The 26155-nt window shown below is 38.3% G+C and overlaps 2 protein-coding genes across 6 annotated transcripts in view; one reads left to right on the top strand and one right to left on the bottom strand.

Moving 5' to 3' along the window:
- Window positions 1-16297, top strand: part of TBCE (tubulin folding cofactor E) — a 25923-nt gene extending 9626 nt beyond the window's left edge. For all 3 annotated transcript variants that reach the window (XM_085219702.1, XM_085219703.1, XM_085219704.1), the window contains exons 4-17: window positions 3544-3732; window positions 4934-5022; window positions 5748-5847; window positions 7205-7307; window positions 10724-10800; window positions 11081-11176; window positions 12007-12071; window positions 12158-12222; window positions 12692-12844; window positions 13160-13313; window positions 13412-13480; window positions 14188-14247; window positions 15602-15693; window positions 15924-16297. In XM_085219702.1, coding sequence (XP_085075828.1) covers window positions 3544-3732; window positions 4934-5022; window positions 5748-5847; window positions 7205-7307; window positions 10724-10800; window positions 11081-11176; window positions 12007-12071; window positions 12158-12222; window positions 12692-12844; window positions 13160-13313; window positions 13412-13480; window positions 14188-14247; window positions 15602-15693; window positions 15924-16016 — 1405 coding nt within the window. In that variant the 3' untranslated portion in view covers window positions 16017-16297. The remainder of the gene's footprint in view (window positions 1-3543; window positions 3733-4933; window positions 5023-5747; window positions 5848-7204; window positions 7308-10723; window positions 10801-11080; window positions 11177-12006; window positions 12072-12157; window positions 12223-12691; window positions 12845-13159; window positions 13314-13411; window positions 13481-14187; window positions 14248-15601; window positions 15694-15923) is intronic.
- B3GALNT2 (beta-1,3-N-acetylgalactosaminyltransferase 2) overlaps window positions 14796-26155 on the bottom strand; it is a 26062-nt gene continuing 14702 nt past the window's right edge. For 2 of the 3 annotated variants that reach the window (XM_085219705.1, XM_085219707.1), the window contains exons 6-12: window positions 24228-24338; window positions 23644-23722; window positions 22293-22476; window positions 20025-20150; window positions 18184-18343; window positions 17733-17789; window positions 14796-17396 (exon numbers count right to left, since the gene is read on the bottom strand). In XM_085219705.1, the coding sequence (XP_085075831.1) occupies window positions 17262-17396; window positions 17733-17789; window positions 18184-18343; window positions 20025-20150; window positions 22293-22476; window positions 23644-23722; window positions 24228-24338 (852 nt within the window). In that variant the 3' untranslated portion in view covers window positions 14796-17261. The remainder of the gene's footprint in view (window positions 17397-17732; window positions 17790-18183; window positions 18344-20024; window positions 20151-22292; window positions 22477-23643; window positions 23723-24227; window positions 24339-26155) is intronic. The other variant, XM_085219706.1, reaches the window with a different exon arrangement.

Here is a 26155-nt window from a genome sequence, read left to right as displayed (position 1 = left end):
AGCGGTTCTTGTGAATGTAGAACCTTCAAGTGAGCATCTGGAACTGCAGGTGTCCAATTTTTTTCTTCTCTTGTTTTGGGAAAGTTCAGAGTCAGCTTTCACGTCTGTTTGACTGAGGTTAACTTGCAAGAACTTCAATTACTTGCTGACATCTTCAAAGCTTCTGCTGTGTAGTCGGGAATTTGATACATCATAGCAGATTAATCCTAGGTGTCACTCACCAGTTTTGTTTGATGTCACAGCAATCACAGCCTCTATTCTAAAATAAAATTTGAAGGATTTTCTTTATTACAGCATGTAGTTTCTTTTAAAAGAAGTCTGATTTATTGAGAACCTCCCCCTAAAAGGAAAAAATCTGTTTACAGACCATCTAGATGAGGTGCATAGGTTCAAATAGCTGACATTTCTGACACCGTCTGATCACTGTAGTGTGTATGCCTTCACCCATGATAACTATCTTGCTGTATTCATTGCAAAACAGCCAGTACTGGACAAAGAAAGCTTTCTGTCTACCTTTATGATCCAGGACAACAATACCAAGATCTCTCTCACTAGCTGATTGCCAGAGCCCAGATTGGACATATTCCAATATGAGAAGGGCATGAAACTATGAGACAGCATCCAAAGGAGGACTACAAAGACAGTGAAAAAGTCCAGAGGTCAAGATGCATGGGGAGCATTGGAGGTCTCTGGGTGTGCTCAGCCCAAAGCAGAGGAGCTGAGGGGAGGCCTGATGGCGGCTGCAGCTCCTCACAGGGAGCGGAGGGGCAGCGCTGAGCTGTGCTCTGTGTGACAGTAACAGGGCCCGAGGGAATGGCATGGAGTTGTGTCAGGGGAGGGCAGTGGGGGTTGGGGACAGGTGCTGCACCAGAGGGCGGTGGGCATGGAACGGGCTGCACAGGGCTGTGGGCACGGCCCCGAGTGCTGCAGTTCAAGGAGTGTTTGGACATCGTTCTCAGGGTTTGGATTTGAGGTGGTGCTGTGTGGAGCTGGGACCTGGGCTTAATGATCCCTGTGGCTCCCTTCCACTTTGGATATTCTGTGATCTCTTTGTTTTCCAGTTATGAAGATTGGATGCCTATAGGCATGCTCCTTCATGAGTCCAGGTGCTGTACATTGGTTGTGTGATATGGGCATGTGGCTTGTACAGCTCCTATTCCCTAGTGTGAAGATTAATACAGGGAATGTATTTTAGGGGAAACAAGTTACATGTTCAAGGAGAGTACAGCTCTCCTTGAACATGTAATCATGCCTGAAAATAAGGTCTTATTGCAAAATCTCTTCTGACCTTCTCTTGGACAGTTCTTGAAAAGGCAGGTAAGATTAATAAAATTGAACCGAAAAAAGAGACTGTGGAATGGATTTGATTATACATTACGTAAGTTTGTGCTAAAAGGGAGAATACTCAGAAGTGACAAAAACAGGAGAGAGAATGCCCGTGATCTTTCTCTAATCAAAACAAGACAACAGTAACAAAAAAATAGGAGAGGCTTGAGAGAAGAAATGTACCATATTTAACTGTAGCTTCAGATCACCTTAGTGCTTGGAAAACAGGGCAAGCTAGTTTCCTTGTTTTCTTTTTTTTCCTCGAGGGTAGAACTGGCTTCTGAAAAGATAGTGAGAGAAAAGGGGTGTCAATGGAAACAGTGACCCGAGAGGTAAGAAATGGGTTTAGGAAGCAGTATGGTAATGGAGAGGTCCAAAGGCTTTGTCTGTGCCAGGGATAAACAGCATGATGAGAAGGATGCTGGTATGGAGGGTTTAAGATTAACTCCGATGAGTGAGCTGGAGAGAGAAGAGAAAAAACAAAATTTTTGAGTGCAAAGGAATAGAGATGACAAAATGGGGAGAGACAAGGTGATGGGAAGAAGAATGGAAGATTTCAAACTAAATACACAGCAGGAGGTAAGGTAAGTTACAGATAAGTAAGAACAATTGCTAGAGCTGGTAGGATCTTGAAGCATCTACTATCTACGGAGCTATTTGACTTGAGTAAATACTAAAATATGAATGATGTACTTCACTTGCAAGAGGTATAGTTAATAAGGTAGTGAAAATGTGATTTATTGTTAAAATAAGTTGTATTAAGAAGGTGTCACAAATTTATGTTAGAGAAAATTGAACATTTGAATTAATCAAATGTTTGCAAATTATGAAGAATAACTTCAAAGAAATGGGAAGAAGGGCTCAAAAAGGTGTTGCTGGAGCAAAAATGTACATAATTGAAAATTTGTGTTGAGTATGAAAAGTGAAGTATTTAGAGTAAATAATATCTTGTTTCAATCCAGATTATTATTAGGATATGAAAGCACTTATGTAAATACTGCAAATATTAATGAATAAAACTAGCAGAGGCATTTTCCAGTACTGATTTTTTTAATTACAATATGAATATATGGTGCCCATCTCCTTGTGATGGATCCATAGGATTCATGGTCTCTAGTTACTGTTTTTCTGAGAGAATTTTGGATTCAGTAGAGTTGATGATGTATATTATGGTTTGTTAATGAGCCACTCAATGCTTATGTGATGTCTTGAAAAGAATTTTATTTACGTAAGTGGTTTCTTCCTCCTGGGTACTTTCCAATCAAAGTCAGTGCTCTTCTCAGCTGGAAGGCAGACAGGTAATCATAACTACCAATTTTATTCCTGCTGTTTTCTGGCTGATCCTCCTATTATATCCTCCATCTGTTCTGTGATACCACCACTTCCACAACTTGTCTTTGCCAGTTCACCCTACTATTTCCTTTCTAATTCTGATAGAAATTGTCAAAGCAATTACATGGCTAGAAATTGTTATGTGGTTTTTTTTCAGCACAAGAGAAACTCAGACATTTCATAGGACTGCGTAGAATGTGCATTAGTTTGGTAATTTTGTTGAATATTCAGTTTCAAAATTTTACTAAGTTACTATTATTTTTTTTTATTTATTTGAGTTAGTATGAGATAAGATACAAATTGTACCACTTCTTATGTCATTTTTTTTTTTTTTTTTTTTTGGATGAAAGGACAAAGTACATTCTCAATCTCAACATTTCAAATGAATTATTCAGGTGAAATGGCTACTATTCTGAGTGTTCTTATGGGTCTTAGGTAGAGCTAAGACTCCAGACGTATTTGTCACATGATTTGAGGTAAGTTTGTGTCTGTCAATTGGTAGAAACTTGATTTGCTGAGTAAGAATGAGTTCATAATGAGTTTGGAAAGAACCGGGCAGTTTTTTCTGCTATTGGCACTGACAATGGCACCACCACTGATGTGGTAATGTTCACGTTTGAGTACATTTGGTATTGATGCGTTTCAGTTCTTACAGTATCTTACAATGTAAACTTGTGTCAAATACTAGCAGTGATACTTTGCAAATATTGCCTAGTTTTGCTGAGCAGGAGTAGAGATGTCTGATATTAGTCCGTACAGTTGCTCTCTGACTGCTTTGGTTCGTGGTATTTTTTATAAAGTAATAATCAGTTTTTAAGCTTTCTCTTTTTTAAATCATTCTAATGGTAACTTTTCATCTTTCGCCGTTTCCTTGCTCTTTTCCAGGCATCCCAGAGGAGGGTCATTTATCCGCCCAAACAAAGCAAATTTCGGAGTAGATTTTCTTACTGCAGTAAAGGGCCGGTATGGATTGAATGAAAAACAAGATGCTCAAAATGGAATAGAGAATACGTGTGTATTTGGAAAGAAGACCGTGGAATTTGTTGGCAGAGATTCTATTGAAAAAAAACAAAGGCAAGCGTAATGTAAAATCTAAGATACGCTCGTGTCAAATACTAGTTTGATAATAAGGAAAGCAAAATCATATGGTCCTCAGTTCCTAAGGTCTTATTCCATGACTATTGGAATATTGTTTTCCCTAAGTTCAAGATACTTGTTGACAAATTAAAGGTCGCTTGAAATTTAAGATATTGAGTCTATAATTTCACATAGTATTTTGATCTGATGTGATTGTTTGCTGCTGACAAAAGGATTGGCCTTGCTTGTTCCCTTTCTCTGTTTCTGCTCACCAAAAGGTGAGCTGGTTTGGCTTGTTGAGCCAGTATGAAACCATTCACTGTTGTGTAGGCTAGTTTTCTGTTGGATCAGTGTATTGACTCCACTTGTGTAGCAGCTACAATTGCCAAATTGCACACAGTTAAGATTTTTTTTGTATCATCAATAATGTGTTTTATAACTTTGTATATATACATTCCTGGTCTATTTCAAATAAGTGGATTTTCTGAATATAAATATGGTCCTTCTTGTTTCATTTTAGTTTAATGGTATCAGCAATGACTATGTAACAAAGAGAAGGAAGTCAGAAAGTCACTGTACAGCTACTGATGTCTTTCAGTAGTCCATGTCAATTTCCATTTATTTGTGAGGGTAAGAAAAAAGAAACTGATTTAATGATGTGCAATAGACTGCAGTTTGAATGGCCTCCAGCACCAGCGAGGTATCAGTTCAGTAGGTGACAGTCTGCTCTCTGAGCTAGTATTCCACAACTGTATTCCTTTTGTCTCCCAGAACGTATTTAACAGTCAAAAATGCCTTTTTCCCCCCTTTTTTCATAAGTGATATAAAGAATATAAAATTACTTAGAACTCCTTGCAAAAAACTATTACAAAAAGAATTACTTGGAAATGCCAAACTAAATTCCAGTTTGCATACATTTTGTCTGTTTTATGACTTTTTCTGATGTGTATCAGATGTAATCTGTGGGAGGCAGAGGAGAGGTGCGTGAAGGGGAAGCGGAAAGTGGGAGAGAAGAAGTGTGATTCAACCAGACCTGTTTTGTAGTACAAGAGGTATACAAGAGAGATATAGTGTATGACACTCATTCTCAAGGAGATATTTATGAAAAAAATATTTTTTTTTTGTAACAACCAGGTGCTTATGCATTGTGCACGTTTGTGTTTGAAGATTGCTTAACAGCGTGTTCTTCTTCATTTAGCCAGCTGCACCGACTGGTACATATCTCAGTGCATGAATGCACAGTGAGCCACGCGGGCCAGAAAGAGGAAATCAGTGGAACGTGTGCTAGTATCCTTTTGGAGTATTTGCTATATAATGCAATACCACAAATAAAGTTTGTATTTTAACACTGAGTGTTCATTTCAAGGAACGAGGAAGAGTATCTTTATCCTTTTGTTACAAAAAATATTTAAAATTGAAGTTTGTATTTATAAGCTCAGTTCAGTGTTTACAGAGTTAAAATGTAGGAGCCCACAGTTTTTGAGGAAGAATGCAGATAGTGACTGAAAATAGCAATATTATTGGAGGTTATTACTGTGGCTGCAGTTTCAGAAGTTTCCAGCTATAGGATTTTTTAATTTTTTTTTTTTCAATACAACTCTAGAATAGCTTACCATATAAAAACACAGTTGATTTGTTCTGTAGGTACCACAGGTTTCAAATATGTAACAAATAATGTATTCAGTGGACTACATGTTACAGCAATGTTACAAAAAAATCAAAGCCAGTTATTTCATTTATGGGGACTGGTAAAAATTGCTATCAATGCAGAAATTTATCCTTTTTAAGATTTGTAAAGTTAAGCTCTTTTACAACACCTCTAAGCCATTTCTGTGCTGCACTTTCTGTACAGATGAATGTAAAGTTTGCTGTAACTGAATGGTAGTACCTCTTAGGGATAGCAAAAATATATTCCATTTTCCCTTATTTGATTCAAAACCAAAACCTAATTCTAGTTCCTGAAAAAGGAATTTCAGGCTTGAGATGTTTGTTTTCTTAATATGAAATTTCAGATATCAGACATATAGATCTATCAAAAAATCTGGTGGCATACTGGGATACAGTAATAGATATTGCTTCTCAAGTTCCGAATCTGGAAACACTTGATATCAGGTATAAATATTCATATTTGGATTTCTGTTCCTTTGGAGGTAAGGAAAAAAAAAGAAGAGACTACTTTAGATATGAGGTCAACTTTCAGAAGATAATTGAGTGCTTCAGTATTGGTTTTAATGACAGCTAAGTTTTAATTACTTTTTTTATTTTAAATCTCACTGTTTAAGACTGTATATACATGCTTGCATATGTGATCTCTTGTCCTACTAACAACTTCCAAAACCTTCGCTGTATGATACACACAGTGTAGCTAGAATAATTTGAAAGCAATGTAAGCTAGATTGAAATAAACACTGAGTTGCTATAATAAGGTGTACCCAATGTTTGTATTTGGTTATATTTTTCTCAGGTTAGCTATAAAACACCTACAACTATTTAAGAATATATATTCTTCAGTGTTTAGCACTGAATAGGTATTACAACCTGGGTGCTATTTGTAATATTAGGGTTTAACATTGTATAAAGCATATGTAGTTGTGATTTATTATTATCAGCATGTGTGAGAATATGGAAAAATTACCTTAGTTTACTTTAAATAATCTTTTCATTTCCATTGTTGAGAAATGTGGCCTAGGCTTATGGGTACTTAGAAGTTGTTTGTGATAAAATTGGAATGCAAAATGGAAGCAAGGGTGGAATTTGCAGCTTATAGTTTGAAATTTTTTTTAATTGTTTTGATCTTCTGTCAAGAGTTTATTCTTAAAAAGTTACCAGGTAGGTCTGTTAATGAATTTGTGTGCACAAGTAGTGTTGGAGGAAGTATCCAATCCACCAATAAAGTCTACGAACTCTCTCAGAACTTGTTTAAATGGGAAAAAAAAATAGTGTAACTACATTGAGCGATTTCTTGTACTAATACTCAAGTACATCAGACTTTAAGAAAGAAATAAGAACTTTTATGAGGGGCAGATAACGAAAACTAATTTGAAATCTTCAGTATTGAATCTTTTAACTGTTTGATAGTGATATTTTTGCTGTCCACATTTTCTACATAGTGCTGATTGAAACTACTGAGAATGAAACAGAAATAAGGAGTTTAAGCCCCAAATCAGGCTTAATTTCATTTCTTATTAAAGAAAGCCATTATTTTCAAGTTTCAAATGTAGGGAAGGAAGGTGTGGGGGAAGCCACAGGTGAGTAAATATGCATGCATGAAGTAGGAAGGTAAATTAGGAAAGAATGAGTTTGAATGTAAGTAGAATTATATCTTGTAGTGTTTTTAGGTGCATGAAATGCTATCAGTGACTTTTTTTTTAAATTATGCTCATTTTTGTCCTTACTCTGTAATTCCAATTGCATGACTTCATGAACAATTAGATTTCAATTTATGCTAATAATTACTCTCTTTGCACAGTGGAAACAAAATGAAATTTCCATCTACATCAATTTCTAAATCTAGTGCATTTTCAAAGTTGACAACACTGGCACTTAATCAGACTGAGATAACATGGACAGAGGTAATAACTTTCTAAGTTTTTTTTAATACTGCTAGATTTTTAGACAAGTAAAGCACAGTAAATATTTATACATTATATTATTCTTCTGAAATGTGATCATCCTTAGGAAAGGTGCTGTAACATAACTGTATTTGTTGGAAATCTAGATTATATTGGCACAGGAGTTTAATGAGAAATGTTTGACTTCATTTACATCTGTAAACTACCAAGTCAAGATAAAGCAGTTAAAGTACACTTCATGTTTCAAAAACTTGAAAATTTTGTTTCCTTGAGTTTAGTAAGAGTTTGTATGTGCTTTAATGTAGTAAATAGAACAAATGCAAAGAGAACATGGGTCAGTATGATGTGAAATAGTTACTTTGGCACCTTTATGCATCAGCATGAAACTGACTAACGAAAATACTTGAAATACATCATACAACACAGATTCAGCACAGAATAAACTAAGCTCTGACTTGTTTCAGGAACTGAAACATGCAAATATTTCATTGATTCTGCCCTGATATCTCACCTCATTAAGGGCAAAGTCCTGTTGTCAAATGTTAGCAATGGCATTTTATCTGGAGTGGCTGGAGGAGAAGACCTTATGAATCCCTTTTCAGTAGCACTACGTTACTTATAGGGACTTGTTAGTACTAGCTCATTATTTGGATTTCTCTGCATCAGATCTTATAAGTACCGTGTTGAGAAATCAGCTGAATTTTCAAATTTCTGCTGTCAACTGCTATGCAATAATAGAATACTTACCAGAACTGGTGTACTGATTGAAGTGGAAGTTAAGTGTTTTCAGTTTCTTCTCTTGAGGCTAGAGGAGGATTGTTGCTATGTTTTTTGTTTTTTTTTTTAGTATTAATCTATTGTCCTTTTAAACCATTGGTACTAATTGATAATCTTTCCATAATGGCAGCAATATGAATGTTGAATTGAATGGAAGAATTTCATGATTACAGACAACACAGATGCTGTCTAATGCAGTTACATCAGAGTAAATTTGTGCACTGTGAAGAGGTTGGTGCTACTAGCGGCTTGCATCCCAACCAGAGTAGCTAAAAGAGTTGTGCAGCTTTGGTTTAGAATTATAGAATCATGAAGGTTGAAAAAGACCTACAAGATTGTTCAGTCCAACTATCCACTAATAGTTCTGTACAATCAATGAAAATATAGATGATATAGTTGTACAATTAATGAATATACAGATGATACAGTATATCCAGGAGTTTGACTGATATAATTATTACACTAGAGTAGGGGAAAAAAAAGAACACTCACCCTATCCTAGACTCACATGATAGACTCCAGTGGAACAGATCTCCAGAAGAGATCCTTCCCCACTGGCAGTCAGCTCTTAAATGGGTCTAGGAGAGGTGGAGCCAGGCTCCACCCCTTCCTGCAGCACAGGTGATTTGCCTTCACCTGTGCTCCTGTGGTTGACTCATTGCTCGCCTCAGGTGATCAATCAGAGGTTCAGGTCGTGATTCAGCAGCCCCATACAAGTTCTCACTAAACCATGTCCTTCAACACAACAACTAAATGTTCCTTGAACACCTCCAGGGTTGGTGACTCCACCACCTCCCTGGGCAGCCCATTCCAGCACCTGACCACTACTTCATGCAGGTTACAGTTCAATACGGGTAACGAAGGTTCAAAGCTAAGCCTCTGGTTAGTCAGAGCAGTTTAAAATTAGATAACATTTTGCATATGCTTTTGAGACTCCACTCTAGCTGACAGTTTAGCGTAGCTGGTAAAGAGGCTTTTGATGCAGAAGTCTTTTTTGTAAAATTAACGTTTGTTTGATTAATTCCCTCATAAGATATAAGCCTGTGCTTAAAAGAGGTGGTGTTCCAGGGCACATAAAAGGGAAGAATTAAAGGCACTCCATGTTATTAATACTCTGTGAAGAAGCCACTTAAAATGTTATTGCTAAAGCTGCATGGGAAGTTACATTGAGAAGTTGGCTTTTTAATAGAAAATAATAATGAATGTGATCCAAGCCACAGAGTAATGCAGAGACTGTCAATGAGAATGTAAAAGAAGTCTGAAAATCCTGGAAATGTTTTCATGAAAATTAGAGCAATCTAGAGCATTTCAAAATAATATCTTGCCATATGTAAGAATATATGGCATGGGGATAGGTCTTAAAAAAGAAGACCTGTATTTTTGTTTTCATTTGTTCTTCTCTTTTGAAATGTTCTAAGGGTAGAGACTGTCATGCAGTTTTGCACGACTCCCATATTTACCTGTCCTGAGCATTGGTTTTCCAAAAAGTTATTTCATTTCTGTATTGTATGTGTACATCAAAATACATCTGAGATTTCTGTTAGTGTATCACTGAGAGAGCATATTACTGTATTATTCCTTTGGTTGTTCAACATGTACCAGATAATCTTCGGGTGGACAAGATGTCCTGTAAAATATCTTAGAAACCATTGAAGTGGAAACTGAGCTAATCCATTTGAGAGTAATCCATAGTTTTGACTCCAAAACTACATTTATTTTCTCATTCAGTATTTAGATCATAGCGATCTGTCTGTTGTTCTGTTCTCAAACTAGTATCTTATATATAGGGGAAGAAAACCACAGGGTTAGAGCAGAGGTGCAGCATCATATTGCTGGCACTAGCAAGTGGCAGGCAGTTGGGAAAAATTAGAGGCAATAGAGACAAGCGTACAGCAAGAGCTTCTTACCATGTCATCTGGAATTCCAAGGCTTCCTGAGCTGGTGGCCGTATGTTTAAATAATCTGTATTTAAATAATCATTGTGGGTTTTTCTTTCATGATTTATTTAGCAGCATTGAGGATCTATTCAAATTTTTTTATATCTACATCTTATAAAATCAATTTAATTATGTGCCGTATGAAAAAAATATCGCTTTTGGCTTTTGATCTTGCTGCCTGATAATTTCATTTAATAATTCCCAACTTTTTATATGCAAGTAGTTGAGAACAGCTCTGTTATATTACTTTGATGACTCTTGTTAGGTTTCTTTCCATCTTTCCCATTCACACTATTTACTTCCTGACACGAAGAGACTAAACATGTAGGAACATCACAGACTTGCATGATGACAAATTACTTCTTATCTTTATTTCTTTTGCAATAGATCTTGCATTTATGTTTTGCTTTTCTGATCAGCAGCAATGGCTGTTCCAGTGCCCGATCCTTCCCAGCCATTCCAACAGATTATCCCCAACATGGCCCCAGTCTTTACTGAGCTTTAACTATCTGTGTTGATAGTTCTGGACACAAGAAAGTGCTGCTTAGAAGAAGAAGAGTGTTAGGCAACCTGCAATACTTATTTCTGGTTTTGAGACCTATGATTAGTTCTGAATGTATTCTGAGGGAATCTGCATAAAGTATAATTTCTGGAATAATTTTTTCCCAACTTGTGTTGCATTAAATGATGTTTTGCTCGTAGGTTCTTCTTTGTGCTCCAGGATGGCCAGTACTTGAAGAATTATACCTTACTTCAAATAATATTACAGTTTTGGAAAGGTAAGATGGGTAACATACATCAGTTTTTTGTGACTGATGTACTGCTAAGTTATGTATCAGATAAAGGTACATTCCTGCAATGTTTATGTCACCGTGACATAGTTGTGAAATACACAGTGCAAGCTTCACATGATGTACTTCTCAATACTTTATATAAGAACAATTATCTGCATGCAGTTATATACATAGGAAACTAGTATTTTAATGAAAAATAACCTGAAGTATTCTGCTTTTGTGTGGTGTTTTTGTTTTCCTTTATTATTGTTTTTCAATGTGGCAGGCCTGATAATGTCCTGCAGACCCTGAAACTGTTAGACCTTTCAAACAACCAGCTCCTGGATGGAAGTCAGCTGCACCTGATAGGACATCTCCCCAGGTAGCTGTTAAACAAATTTGCTGGAAGTTCTTTGTCTTATCCTGTATATTCCTGTGTATTCTTCTGTGTAGTCTTTGTGGACTGAAATATGTTTGGTTTTTTTATGCTTCATGGAAGATGAATGGAATCTTAAAACAGAAGCATTTTGCTCTCTTGAGGAGAGTAACTAAATTACTTGAGCTATCTCAATACAATCTTAGTTTGCTGTAAACAAGACATTCTTGTGTGTTAGTAAGTTTTTATTATACACTTACAAAACTGAAATTATTTATCACTTTACTAAGTTCTTTAAGTGTTAACATGTACAGCATTTTATCTGTGACAACAGGACTGTAGAGAGTTGTTGTAGAAAAGCAAAAGAGATTTGGTTGTGGCTTCTTAGGAATGGTTTTGTGTCCATGACAGTGTCACAGAGGTTCATCAGTAGCTGCACAGCCATCACAGTTGTTTGAGTGTGCAGAATGCTGTTAGGGCTCTTTGGTGGAAGGTGTGACATTAAAAACCATTGGTGATGGGCAGTTTCCACGAGCAGGCCATCCCATACTTTCCATCTATTTGTCCTTTGTTGGTTTTGTTTTTTTTTTAATTAAAAAAAAAAGCAAAACACAGTGAGATTGGAGGGAGGCAAAGCTTGAAATCACTGCACTTATTCTCTAAATGCTCTGCTAAGGTCTGAGTGCTGTCTACTGATGTTTACTTGTCACTGATGTCAAAAATCTATTGCATCTTTGTTTTTAAAAAACAAAGCAAAACTTGAGGTGGGTTTTTCTGGGAGGTTTGTTTTTACCGAAAAATGTTCTGTACTAATCATTATATCTTTTACATTTCAGATTAGAACAATTAATACTTACCAACAATGGAATACCTTCTGTACACTTTCCCGATGCTGACTTTGGTATGTAGAAGAAGCCATTTATTTTGGTCTTATAATTCTGTTCACTTAAAGTTTTCATTATTGTTTGGACTTATTCTTTTTCCTAGGATGCAAGACTAAAATGTTTCCTTCCTTAAAACGCCTTGCAATAAATGACAATAAAATCTCACAGGTAGGTTCGCTTGTGAGAGCTTCACATTTTGTAAACGTCTTTGTTTAAAGGTAACTCACAATTTGCTATTTTGAGATTAATTTGATTGCTTGTGTAAGAGCTTGAGGCAAATACTGAACTCTTTGGTCAACACACAGGTGGGAATTTCAGAGTTTTAAAAGATCCCTAGCATCTCAATTGAAGAGATTTATGGTGGTGAGTCCTATCCCTCTGCTACCTCGTAATTCCTCATGTGGAATTCTATCAATCTAAAATGCTGAGTAGCTCCCAGTTTATCTAGTTTTTTTTAATGAAATGTACTACGATTATTTTCTTTGTCAAATGAAGAGCATGGAAGTAGTTGGTTCTGCTGTCCAGAAGAATTGTTTCATTCACAGTTACTGCAGAGGAAAGGCCAATGTCACTGCTTATTGTTCTGCAATGCAGTGAGCTTTATGTTTCCTCAACAGACTCTTCCCCTCCATTTCAGTGGTCGTCGATCAATGAGCTTGAGAAACTGCCAAGTTTGCAGGTACTGGAGTGTCGCAATAACCCTCTAATGGACACAGAGAAGAATCCAGAGACCCTGAGACAGCTAATTATTGCCAAGATAAGTCAATTGGAGGTTTTGAACAAGTCTGAGGTATGCGATGCATCAAGAAATTGCACAAGTCTGCAGAAAAACAGATTTCAAATCGTTGCTTGATTAATTTTTGTTCAGCTTCTTTTCAGATTGTTTGTTTGGATGTGGGAAAAGTAAAGTACTGACTATTCCGTCGCTTTGGAAATGGGGCATAAATGTATGGATCAGTTAGTGCTTAGAGATTGGGTTTATAAGATTATTGTAGAGTTAAAATGTACTGAACACAAGTAACAGCATGAGTCAGTGTCGTGAATGAGATTTTCTTTTCTGGGAAGCCATATCATTTTATTGTGCTCCATTCTTGTGTCAGTACAGATTTTTCCTGATGAGAGAAGAGGAGCAGAGCTTGATTATCGCAAAATATTTGGGAAGGACTGGCTAGCAGCTGGAGGGCACTGGGATCCAGTGAGAAACAAACCCAGTGAAGAATTTCTTGCTGCCCATCCCAGATATCCATCTCTTTGCCTTAGTAAGTACAAGTCCAATTCTGTGGTTGCTCTTCTTTGGGCTGCTGTTGAATTTTAGTCTCAAAAGTGCTCATGTCTATGTGTGCTTTCCTTTACGTAGAATATGGTGCACCTGAAGAAGGAGAACTGAAGGGACAACAGCCTTTAACTCTGAAAAATCAACTTTTGAGTAAGAGGCCAGAAATGGTCAAAGCACTTCCTTCTGCACTGAAAATGTTTTTATAAGTTTGGTGTTTCCTGGGTGTATATGGAGAACACGAGGCTCCAAAGCCTTTGAGAGGTCCTGGGGTTGCAGCTTGTTATTTTGCTCCTCAGAACTATACTTGTCGATGAATTTGACTGGATACCTGCTTATCATCTGTATGCAACCTCCTTTTCCCCTGCAATCCAACCTGAATGATTTTCTTAATTAAGACTTAGTGAGGAAGAAAAGTATTGATATTCTCTTCTGCCAGGGTGAATGATTTTTCCACAGAGGAGTCTTGAGATTTTAACCTTACTCAGCTGTTTCCTGATTATGTATTTTAATTTATATAACTACTTTAGGACTGTCAAGGAAAAATATGGCTAACTTTGATCTTTGGGGCTGTTGATATACTTAAACTAGATTACATCCCAGATGTAGAAATTCTCTTAGCTTTGTTTCCTATTTGATAGAATAGGAATTTGATAGCCTTTTTTTTTTTTTTTCTTTAAACTTCTAAACAGAGTTGTAAAGCATTATCTTTTAATGTTTAGGTAGAAGCAAAGTAGAACAGGGTACATGAGGCAGGGGGGAGGAAACAGTCTGTATAAAAGCAGACTTAGAAAGCTTTTGTGTCCTGTCAGAATAGGGCCTGACATTCACTCCCTAATGCCTTGCTGTTCTTCCTTAAGCTTTGACAATTAAATGTCCTGACAACCCTGAGCAGAAGCCTGTAGAGAAAAAGCTACCAGGTAAGTCTTGTCTTGTTGTTTTAGCAATTGATTTGTAGCTCCTTTGCAAATGACCGTAATAAAGGATGTCAGCTGCCTCTCGCTTTGTCAGCTTCTGAAAATTGTCCCCTGATGATTCTGTCACATAAAGGAATGACAAATGTAGAACTCAGTTTAAAAAGTCATTTTTTTGATCCTCATCTACTTACTTTCAGTCCAGTTTGAAAATTACAAGTTGATGTTTGTTCTTATTACCATGGCTGCCACTGTTTCACGAGGCAGTCAGAGGCCAACCACTGCATCCGAATGCTGATGGATGTACTAACCAGTAATAAGAACAAAGTTGAAAGAGCCAAATATCTAGACTGCAATTCTAGATCTTTGTGAGGTCTCTTGTCTGTCCTAAAAATGACATCAGGAGACTGATGCTGACCTGTATCTAATCTATCTTCTGTGAAGTTTTGGCGCCTGTAGTGACAACTAAGATGAGCAGACTTTGTTCTAAATCAAACTGAAGGTTTGGAAAGATGTGTCAGAATGGAGTCTGAAAGAAAACAACTTAGTCAAGCTTTATTCTAAAATAAAAATCACATTTATTATCACAAGTTGCATAAAATCAGATGATAGATAGATACAGCTTTTACAAAAATGTTTGATAGAAAAATATTTGTTTTAAGTACAATGTGTGGGATTACAGGAGTAACTCACTATTGCTGTGCCTTTAGGTAAAGCTTCAAAAGAAGTAAAAGTTGAATTTATTTTTTATATCGAGTAGATCTATTGCAAACAGCTCTCACCTCTGGAGCAAACTACACTTACTCAAAATTTATTACAAAAAAAAAAATACCCCTTAGTGTAACTGACTTCATAATAGAAACGGCTGTGCAGCTCTGCTGGCAGTCTGCTGGGGCCTGGCTAATGTAGCAGCACTTTCTGGTAGGAATGGCATGAGGTCCACAGTGCTATTTGTGCCGGGAAAGCCGATTCAAGGTACGAAAACTTGAAGGAATGGGCGCCAGCTGCCAGCAGTCAGAACCTGACTGGTACATGTCCCAAAGGTCACTTGGTTTTAGCATGGAGTAAATTGAAAATCAAAAAGGTAAATTATGAAGCCGTAATACTTCAGTTTGGTATATGGGATCCAACATTTAAAACATGGTAGTGTGTTATGTCTGATCCACCAGAGATTAAACCATTTTTAACTTGATGTTAGCAGTTACCATTTCAGGTACAAAATACGTTATTGCAGTGTTAGAACTAAAGCAGCAGTACAGCCTTTCACTGTTGCTATGAGCAAGTATAGCTGAAAAAACAGTACAGCTCTGTGGTAGCAGCATTCTTCTAACAACTTTATCCCCCCACCTCCCTTTTCCAGAGTCCATGACTATTCAAAGGGTCAAAGGATTGCTCTATCGCCTACTTAGAATTCCTGGCTCGGAACTGAAACTGTCCTACGAAAGTTCTAAAGTGAGTTAAAATTAGGTAATTTAGCAGTAAAATACTTCATGCTGATAAAGTTCAATAGCATGTTCTAAAGTACTGCCTAATGACTTTAATTTCACACAAGGAGAGTGCTCTTCCTGCTGTAATTTAGAACCCCTGTAATACGGTCCTTGGCTGCCTGATCTAAGTTTGGTTTGAATATACTAGAATTTACTGAAGTCTGATCAGACTACTTTCTTCCTTTCTTATTCTAGCTGAAAGGAAAAGAAGTTGAACTTGACAACGACTTAAAGCCTTTGCAGTTTTACTCAATAGAAAATGGAGACTCTGTGTTAGTACGGTGGTAAGAAGAGACACCCTTGGCAGACTGAAGGAAAAGCCAACACTGGAACTGCAGAAGCGTCATGGACTGTCTGCAGACACCGTGTACCACCTGTGCCTGAACACGTCTGGGAGAACGTGGTACCAGAGGCCTCAGTGGTAATACTGCCAGCTCCTAAGCGTAGTCGTGGTCTCCATGAAAGCCTTTACTTTTGATTGGAGTGTCTTATGTAAGAGATACCAAATAAATAGCGCTTAAATTCCTCAATTAAATAAATCTCCAGGTAACCCTTTTGCCAGTACTTTATACTACCTTTCCCCTGCATCAGTGTGAATTTTTTTACTGAACTGACATCAGGATCAAGTTGCTTTGCTTATAATAGCTCTAGGATAAAACTAGTGCAGTGCTGAAAGAAGCTACTTGCTCTGTTTCCACTTACTTCCAAAAAACTTAAAGCAAATGAAAGTAAATCAGCAGTAATTGCAGAAGTGTCTACACAGCCTAAGAATATTTAAGGTCAAAATGCGACAAACCATAATTCTACCTACAGTATTAACATACCACAGTATATAAATAAGTTCTCAGCATACTGCAGGGCATTGCTATTTATTTTACATTCTCTGCTGTGCTATTCCTCAGTAGTATTTTACTTCCACTCGTGTACCTCCAGGTTTATCAATAGCACACTGAGCTATCAGAAATCCCGCCTCATCAGGCTAGGTTTGTAGTACTTCAAGATTTGGTATAAGCAAACTTTGATTTTATTTTTTTTAATCTAAAATGACAATGGTATAAACAAACTGAACAAGATAAGATAAATCCCAAACCCTCGCTGTCTCAGCCTCTCCAACAGCACGGAACCTGCTGAAGTACAACTGACCAGCTGCCCTGGTACTAAGCACAGCTCCCTCTGGGATCCTGGTACAGCTCTATACAGAGTTAAATCAGTAGTACTTAAATTTACAAAAGACAGGCTAGTTGGCATTCTTATGTGCATTTATTAATTACAAGTAGGTCTTTAACTTTTTATATAAAAAGGAAATTTTTATCTTAAACATTTTGGTTTTTGTCAGATCAACATCTATACTATAGAAATTGAATAGTATCAGTCCACTTGTAATTATCAAAAGGGATGTGCAAATATCGTCACACTTCAGTTGAAACCCAACGATAAAAGATACCTCAATGTTCCATATTCTTCAAGGAATGAACCCCAGTGTACAGTTTTCCATCATCGGTATATGCTACGATGTTGGCCGATGTAAGCCCATTATCTTTCCTCACATCTGCAAGGATCTCCACACAGTTCCTTTACTCTCCAGAGCTCTCTCAGTTCCTGTGGGGAGTACTGAGGGGAAGACAGCATGCCACTCTCACACGTCTTCTCACACAGCCAGAGACTATCCTGTTAGAGAGACAGTGATTTCAGTAGTTTTTCTTAAAATGTATTTCCAAGAATCAGGTTTTCTTTGTGTGCCAAATATACTGCTAAGAAGTTTCACCAGTTGGAGTTGTACATTCCTTCTCGAACTGCTAGAGCTGTTTGGAGGGAGAGTGCTGGTGGTTGTTTGGAGTGTGTTTTTGTTCTTTAAATTGATTTTAACAAGTGCTTGCTGAATTTTAATCCAGCAGCAGGTTCAAGTTTTGTAGAAGGAAAAAGAGAATGTTTCTCTTGTTTTATTTATTCTAACAAGAGTCATCCTCTCTTTCCATAAGATCCTCTGAATTTCTGCAGACTTACTTGGTATCGCTTGGGTCCTATAGCTGCCATCCAGATGCCCATACTCACATCTTCACCCTGAGACAAAACACAATAAAAGCATTTGCACCAGGAAGGCCTAAAGCCCATCCCTACATAAGAAAGACTAACTACAAAAAGTTGTGTCTGAGTAGTTCACAATTGTTCCAATAATCCTCGCACTTTTCTGTGAAAAAGCAGTAAACTGTTTCCACAAGGAAAAAAGTACAAAAAAAACCCCCAAAAACCAAAAAACAACCACCAAGATTGCCATACCAGAGTTTCTCAGTCCAAAACAGCTGTGATGGGAGCTAGAACATCACTAAGTATAGTGAGCCAAAGCACTAATCAGGAAAACCCAGCACATACTTGAGCAGTGTTCTTTCCGAGTCAGCAACAGTACATGCTGCTCCTCTAACCGGTTTAAGATAGAACTGAATCACAGTTTTAATACCTGGTAAGTCTTTAATCTTTCAGAATTGCTTGCCAGCCACTGAACGATGTCTTTGGAGATAACATAGCCAGACCCACAAGCAAAGGCTGGATAGGCAGGACTCGGGTACTCCAGCTCTTGCCATTTCCCAGTTCGATCAACTGCCCAGTTAAGTCTGAAACTGAAAACCACATTAGACCTGTGAGGTATATATACAAAGCTCTCTGTGAAACCTATGAACTATTATTAAGAAAAGAGCAATACTAAGAGGATGAAGTAGAAGGTGATCCAAAATAGTGTCCAGATAGCCTCATTTCTCTAGAGCACAAAACCTAATCCAACACAACCCTTGAAAGTGAAGTTTTAGTCTGGTTTTCATCTTGGGTAGTAACAGGAAGTTTTCTGAACAGAAATGAATGTAGCACCAACAGTCAGGTCTCTCACATGGCTGCAGTACTGCTGTGTTTGGATCCAGGAACATACCAGCATCCTTAAGTGCATTCTCTAACAAACAGCCACATCTGTGTGCAACCCCACCTGGCTACCACTACCACACAGAAAAAAAAAACAAAAAAACCCCAAGATATAGTACTGGATTTTATATATTGTCTGCCAAAAATAGCCCTACTAGACCAAAGTAACTTAGTCACAGTTACAGTAAAAAACATCTCTTGGAAAGGAACACTGGACAGGGCTTTATTTTCTCAACACTGATTTACTGTTGAAGCTTTCTGGGAGTCACCCCCTCCCCTGTGCTCTTTTCCAAACGAAGCTTAACAAAGCAGCTGTTCAACAAAGGCTGCCATCACTCTACCACAAACACATTTTGGCAGTTGCCTCCTCTAGGGGACATTTATTTACTACCAGACAGCTGCAGGAAGCCAGAAGCGCTGCCTGCCCACTCTCACTGCACTGACTCCCGTACCCAGGCAGTGCAGCACAGTTTCAAGATGCTATCGCACCGCGCCGTACTGCTGACCCCATCTGACTGCTGTGTCGGGAATGCCCTCCTGTACACTTCAGGAAAAGACTGGTATAACACTTGCCTTGCAAGTCTCTCATGCATTCTCAGCTAACTGGCATCACTGTGTCAATGCAGCAGGTTCTCTGTGCTTTTCGCAAGCAGCTTCAAGAATTGCTGAATTTAGTCTTAACTGTAAGCTAACACCTTGTGTGGGCTTCTAAGAACTGTCACCTCAGACACCAGCTCTGTAACAGAGAGGAATTACAGCTGCGTGGCAGACCTGTAATCAAAGTCCACATTCACAGCTGAAGTTGATATGTAAAGCACCCAGCAGACAAAAGACAGCTGACACCACAATCCACTTCAGACCACACAGAATCACCAGTGTTGGAAAAGGCCTCTAAGATCGTCCAGGCCAACCGTCCACCTACCATCAGTATTTCCCATTAAACCATGTCCTTAAGTACCATTATGTAAACGTTCCTTGAACACCTCCAGGGACACTGACTCCACAACCTCCGTGGGCAGCCCATTCCAGTACCAGACCACGCTTTCAGAGAAGAAGTTTTTCCTCATGTCCAACCTCAATGGAGGTTGCAACTTGAGGCCATCACCTCTCATCTCATCTTCCACTGAGACAGGGCAGGAGAGATGCAGCCCTCCTATACCGCTTTCAAACTGAGGGGTAAAGGCCTTGCTGCTCATGTTATACTTTCTATACTGATTTCAGCTTTCTTCATCTCACACTTGTCTTACCAGGAGACTGTGACTATTAGAGAATTTACACTTGAAGACATTACTCATATAGAAATGCTTTTGTCCAAACCTCTCTCCCAGTACATGACTTTTTCTTTTAAGTAATCTGTTAAAAAAAAAAAAAAAGGCAATAACAACTCACTTTCCCCACCAAATGTTTGGTCTGTCCAATTTTTTCTGTGTTATCCTGTTAAAAACAGCCTCCAAATCAATGTAACAGTCATCATCCGTCTTCAGCAACAAATCAAAACTTGTTGTTTCAACTGTCCTGTAAAAGAAAAGTGATGAGTTGCTTGGCTGTAGCCCACAGTTATACAACAAAACACTGCACAAGGGTTTTTTTCTGGGAAGCAGAGGAGAAAGGAAGAAGTAAATGAAGACATTTCCTTCCCTCAACTAACTTATAAATGGTTTCCCTGTTGCCTGAGGCTTACAACCTGTCCTATCAAAAAGATGGAGCTGCACCCTATAGTGATCTTATAGCATGGATCTGCAGAAAAGAATCTTGCAGTTCTGTTCTGTTCTCCAGTACAAATTAGGGATTTACAAATAAATCTGCCTTAAGCAGTATTGGCCTCAGAAGGATACGAATCCCTGGTAATGATGGCCACACAGCTGTTAAAAGTGGTCTGTTCTTCAGGATGAGATGGTCAGTTCAAGGGCAGTACAGCTGTAGGAAGTTATACAGAACACCTGAGGAAACAACCTGGTACTTAGGCTTCCTCTACAAAGCATGCTTCTAATAGGAAAAAGGCTATTTGAAACTGTCTGAAATATCTGTCATCTGTAAAATAACCAAAGCTTGAGATTCTAGGGATTATTCCTTGGTTTAATCTAACTTTGTTTCAGAGGGTAATTTCAGGCAGAAAGGCAGTCTCCTTAAGTTTTACAGTACTAAATCCTGAAGATTTTGCTAAGCTTTAAGAAATGATCACTGAGATCTACATCTTTACATTTAATCTCCAATTTAATTGGAGGTGATCCTCCCCCTCTACTCTGCCCTGGTAAGGCCTCATCTGGAGTACTGTGTCCAGTTCTGGGCTCCCCAGTACAAAAAAGACAGGGATCTCTTGGAAAGAGTCCAGCGGAGGGCCACAAAGATGGTGAAGGGCCTGGAGCATCTCCCCTATGAAGAAAGGCTAAGTAAACTGGGTCTGTTTAGCCTTGAGAAAAGAAGACTGAGAGGGGACCTGATCCAGGTTTATAAATATCTGAGGTGTGGCGGCCATAGCGGTGAGGCCAGTCTCTTTTCAGTGGTACGTGGAGACAGGACGAGGGGAAACAGACATAAGCTGCAGCATAGGAAGTTTCGCACGAATGTGCGTAAGAACTTCTTCACGGTGAGGGTGATGGAGCACTGGAACAGGCTGCCCAGGGAGGTTGTGGAGTCTCCTTCTCTGGAGATATTCAAGTCTCGCCTGGACGCCTACCTGTGCGACCTGGTGTAGGGAACCTGCTTTGGCAGGGGGGTTGGTCTCGATGATCTCTAGAGGTCCCTTCCAACCCCTACAATTCTGTGATTCTGTGATTCTGTGATCTCCCTTTTTAGAACTGAAAGCATGTTTCAGTTTTCAGTTACATTCTTAACCATGACATTTGTTAAAGAAATGTAGAATCTCGCAGGCAGCTAACACTGTCAGCTATACTTCTTACTCCATTCAAGATCAATTAATTGAAACAATTGTCTCAGAATAACATAGATGATATATTATGAAAATGCTTCCCTCTCACCCTTTCTTCCCCACACTGTGCAATCCTCCTGTCCTTCCCCTCCATTCAGCATGGCTGAGAACACAACTGAAGGACAGTGTCCAGTCCAGGGGCTAACCAGTAAAGAGACACGGATATACTGGCTGGAGAGCATCTAGTGCAGGGCCACTAAGAGGATCTGGGACTGGACCATCTTTCTTATGAGGAAAGGCTGAGAGAGTGGGGACTGTTCAGCCCGAAGAAAAGGAGCTCAGGAGGGCTCTCATCAGCATCTACAGATGCCTGAAGGAAGGGTGGAAAGTCAACAGAGCCAGGCTCATTTCAGTTGTATCTGACGACACGACAAGAGGCAACGGGCACAAACTGAAACTCTAAGGTCACAAACTGGCCAAAAAACATCCTTTAGAAAACTAAAACTTCATGTTCAGAAACAAAAGAAATTCAAAGACACAACAATTTTGTCAGCTGGACTCTTAGAGCAGAAAGGTCTGCCTTGCCAGGTCACGCTCATTTAAGGCACCAAATACTTTATTCATTAGATATAGTATGTGCTTCAAAATTGTGAGAGAGAGGCACAGCTTAATGAAGGAAATCACATAAGGTATGCATTTTGTGAAAGCTGTCATATAATGTTACATGCTGGATTATCTCACACTACAAACAACATTCCTAAGAGGAAAACACGATTCTTCCAACTTACCATCGGTAGAAGTTGAGTAGTTTAGATGGAACGTTTCTGTAAGTGTCAATAACATCTACAAAAACAATATCATCATAGGTACTGCTTTCTTCCTCCAGTAAAGTATCTTCCTTCTCAAGACTTTTTATGTGACTTGTAAACCTTTCTGGGCGAGTATGGAGGCTTTTTAAAAGGGCATCACCTTCTGAAAGAAGCAGCAGCCATCGTTAAACAAAGATGCATACCTACATAATATTTTACATATTTCTTTTGGATCATATGCAGCATACAGACAAATCCGGAAAGGCGTTCAATGAGATTACAACAATCCTACAATCAATTTTAAAATGTATATGAGGTTGAAAGCTGCAGAACAAATAAAAAAGTACTCTGAATAACAAAAGAATTCGACCTTTTAAAGTTGTTCAATGCAAAGAGCCGTTCACTGTTACTCTTATCAGCAGAGCAGAAAGGCTTTACTCTGTTACTGTTAGAGAAACCTCAAAACAAACAAAATATCCTTTGCTAAAGATAACCAAGCTGGCATTGCTTTGATGTAGCATAGTTGGCCCCTGCTGAACTTCACCACATACCTGACTGTAGGTAAAAGCTAAAAAGATCTTGCAATACTGAACTTCTTGGTAAGAAGAGAGTTTGTGGCACTGAGGAACTTATCCAACATCAGGAGGGATGGGCCTTAGCACATCTCAGTTCATGTTTCTACACAAAAGACACGATGAGAAGACTGCCCAGCTATATTGCTATATCTAGCTACAAAAAGACATGATTAACACTCTGAAACTCATTGCCTGTATTGGCTATGATGGACAGATGAGAATATATTACAGTATGATGTGGCCAAAATCTTAAGAAATTGGCAAGGGCCCTTATAGAGTCTCTGAATGTTCTGCTGAAATAGGTGTGAAACAACAGCAGTGAAGAAGCAGGCTGCATTTGGTAACTGCTGTTTGTTAGTTCGATAGCAAACATTAATAATAATAATTCTGAAAGTAGTAGGACAGGAGCAAATGTGAACATTCCCAAGGAAAGATCTCCTGAGGACCACACTGCACACAGTGTTTTTAAACTTGGATTTGGGTTACAGAAAACAAGGACAGAGGAGACTACTGAAAAATGTTGTTTCTGTTAATAAAAAAGACAATGAGATTAAAGTCAATTGGAGCAGCTGACAAATGGCAAACAAAGAAGCTACGGCAGGACATTGATGCTGGGCATTAAAAAGAAATAATTATTTTAGTAGAAACAATAAGCTGATCAAGTTAATAGAGTGAGCATTAATTTTACCTCAGAAAAGTAACTTAAAGTTCCTGTTTTATCATAACATCAAATGCAATGCCGTCTGCAGACTTACCTTGAATAGTGTAGATGAAACCACCTGCTATCCCCTCCACGCCTTCTGTGAGTTCGTGTGGCAACAGCCCTTCCCCTGCCTGTTGAGGACACAATAATGGAAAGAAAGAAATTAATTAAACTCTCATTACTGATCTGCTTTCCACTGATTTTAGAGCGTGAAATTTCCTGGAAACTAAGAATGAAATGAGTTGAAAACAATTCTGGTTTAGGTGCCCGCATAATGAAGGACAAAGATTTTGAACTGTAAAATTTTGTGGCATTTTTGAAAGTTTGACTTAAAACTAGTGCTCCCTGAATCCAAAACCACAGTAACAATAGGCATTGCAATTATACTTATTTCATCACCTACTGAAAGACAGCGGGTGAACTTTACTTCACTCAAAACACAAGAACATGTCCCATGCTGGCATCATTTCTTGTATGCCCCAGTTCTTTTCCTTGGTAAAGCAAACTTCTGCTCCGAGACATCAGAGGCCCAACTGAATTAATGTTTTACAGAGAAATGCAGGAAAGCAAAACGCTAAGTTGTGAGAGTTCTAGGAAAAATGGAAACGTGGTGGAAGAGAAGATAAGCTGACTCACTGTAATGACTCTGAAAACACCCCCTCCATCATTCACCATCACTTTGTGAAGGTTTCTTGAAACAAGGCCCTGTAGATCCTGGCTCTCCCATACAATGGTACCTTCGAAACTCTGTTAAGAGAGCAGGAGGTGGTTATGCAGGTATTCAAAGACTTTAAAAAATTAAACAGTTTTGTGTGGATTTTTTTTAATTTTAAAATAGTCAACTTCACAAAATGGACAGCTTGAACACAACATAAATGTTTTACTTATACTTCAAAAAAAGTCTCAGAAAAATACATCTGTGAAACTCAGTAATACAACCAGGCTTTTAGGACTAATCATGAATGTGAATTAGGAACATAAAATTTTTAACAGAAATCTCTATTGCAAAAACCTTTGCCTTTTTAACATCAGCAAGACGTATGTTAAAACAGATTTGGAAATAAGTGCTGCTTTTTAGTTATCTGCCATAACCAGAGATCAGAGCCTTGAGCATGACATCAGCAAAACTCAAAGGAAAACACTGCCATCTTTATCCTGGCAAAGCTGTCACAAACCACTGTAGTCACAGAACTGTGGCATGTCATCTTGGCAGGCAGGGAAAGGAGAAGGAAAAATAACTGAATCTCTTCAAAACTGAATATTTTTAACTCTTAATTTATGTCATTCCTTTAAAAAACATACTGCATTTAAAAGCACTTTATTTCAACTTGAAACTCATCCCTCCAGCAGTCCAACTATTACCTATGTTATATAAGACTTCCCAAAGACCCCTAGGAAGAACAAGTGGTATGCTGAACAGCTAAGAGTGGTGTATATTTTCTTTCTTCCTTTCTTTTAAATCATCTCACCTTAGTCACACAGTGGTGTGGAGTAGTTGCAGGGATATTACACTCTTGATTGCTAAATGATGAGTGCATTCAGTTTTGTTTCTCCCAGTTTCATAGGAAAAACACTGATACCTAGTATGGGCCTCAGAACAAAACAACATGTTTCAGCTATATGTAGATGAGTTTCTGTTTATTTTACTAGCCCCCTTAACTATCCCACTTAACCTTCCTTGTACGTCTTTTCCAGAAGCCCTCCAGTTACTGACTAACCACTGTGTCCAGCTTACAGCCCTGCTCGATTCTTTGCTTTTCTCCAGAAGTAGGTCTTAACATCTGCAACAGTCTCAGAAGTTAATTACAGCTGCATATTTCAGAAGGTTCACATCTATTATTTATAATGTCAGCTTTATAATCTAATAACAGAGCTAGTCAGTGTTTACTCAAGCCTGATTTGCATGCTCAGTATCTTTCCCTTGCTTCTTCAATTACCTGTCAGTTATCAAACCAAATGGGCCACTAAGACACTTCTCAGTACCAGGACCCATAACACCTATGCACAGTGAAACCCATACACTGAATTTCCGTGTTTGCAGAGGATGTCATCTACCATTCTAACTTATTTTCATTTTTAAGTAGGGACTGGGCTTTAATCCCACTTCCACGCCTTATATAAAGACACAACCACTATTCAGTTGTTTAGTAAGCTTCTAAGTCCTTTCACTATTCAGCAATCAGAAATGTTACAACATTAAAATTCTTACCATTCAGTATTACTGACTTCAAACATGTACCAGGAGTCTTAATCCATTTTTACCAGTGAACCCTAAATGCAAGACGTTCTAAAGCTGCAAACTATCACTACTTTCCAGGTTGAGAGACTTGTAAGCAAATCGTCTAATTACTTTAGCCTTCAGCTATTCTTACTCTAAGCTGTTTAATGGAAACTGAAGCCCAAAAAGGCTGAAAGCAAAGCATTAGTGGCACACCTGAGACTACATCATCTGTTTTTCCCCATTTAAATTCCAACCTTGTTGTTGCCAGAACACAGCAGCAATTACAGTGAATACCGAACAGGTGTACTGACATGATGCAGCCCTGCCAAACTCCTTTCCTAAT

The sequence above is a fragment of the Meleagris gallopavo genome, chromosome 2, assembly GCF_905368555.1.
Source record: "Meleagris gallopavo chromosome 2, MGAL_WU_HG_1.1, whole genome shotgun sequence".
Lineage (NCBI taxonomy): Eukaryota > Metazoa > Chordata > Aves > Galliformes > Phasianidae > Meleagris > Meleagris gallopavo.
This window is presented reverse-complemented; position numbering and strand designations above follow the sequence as displayed.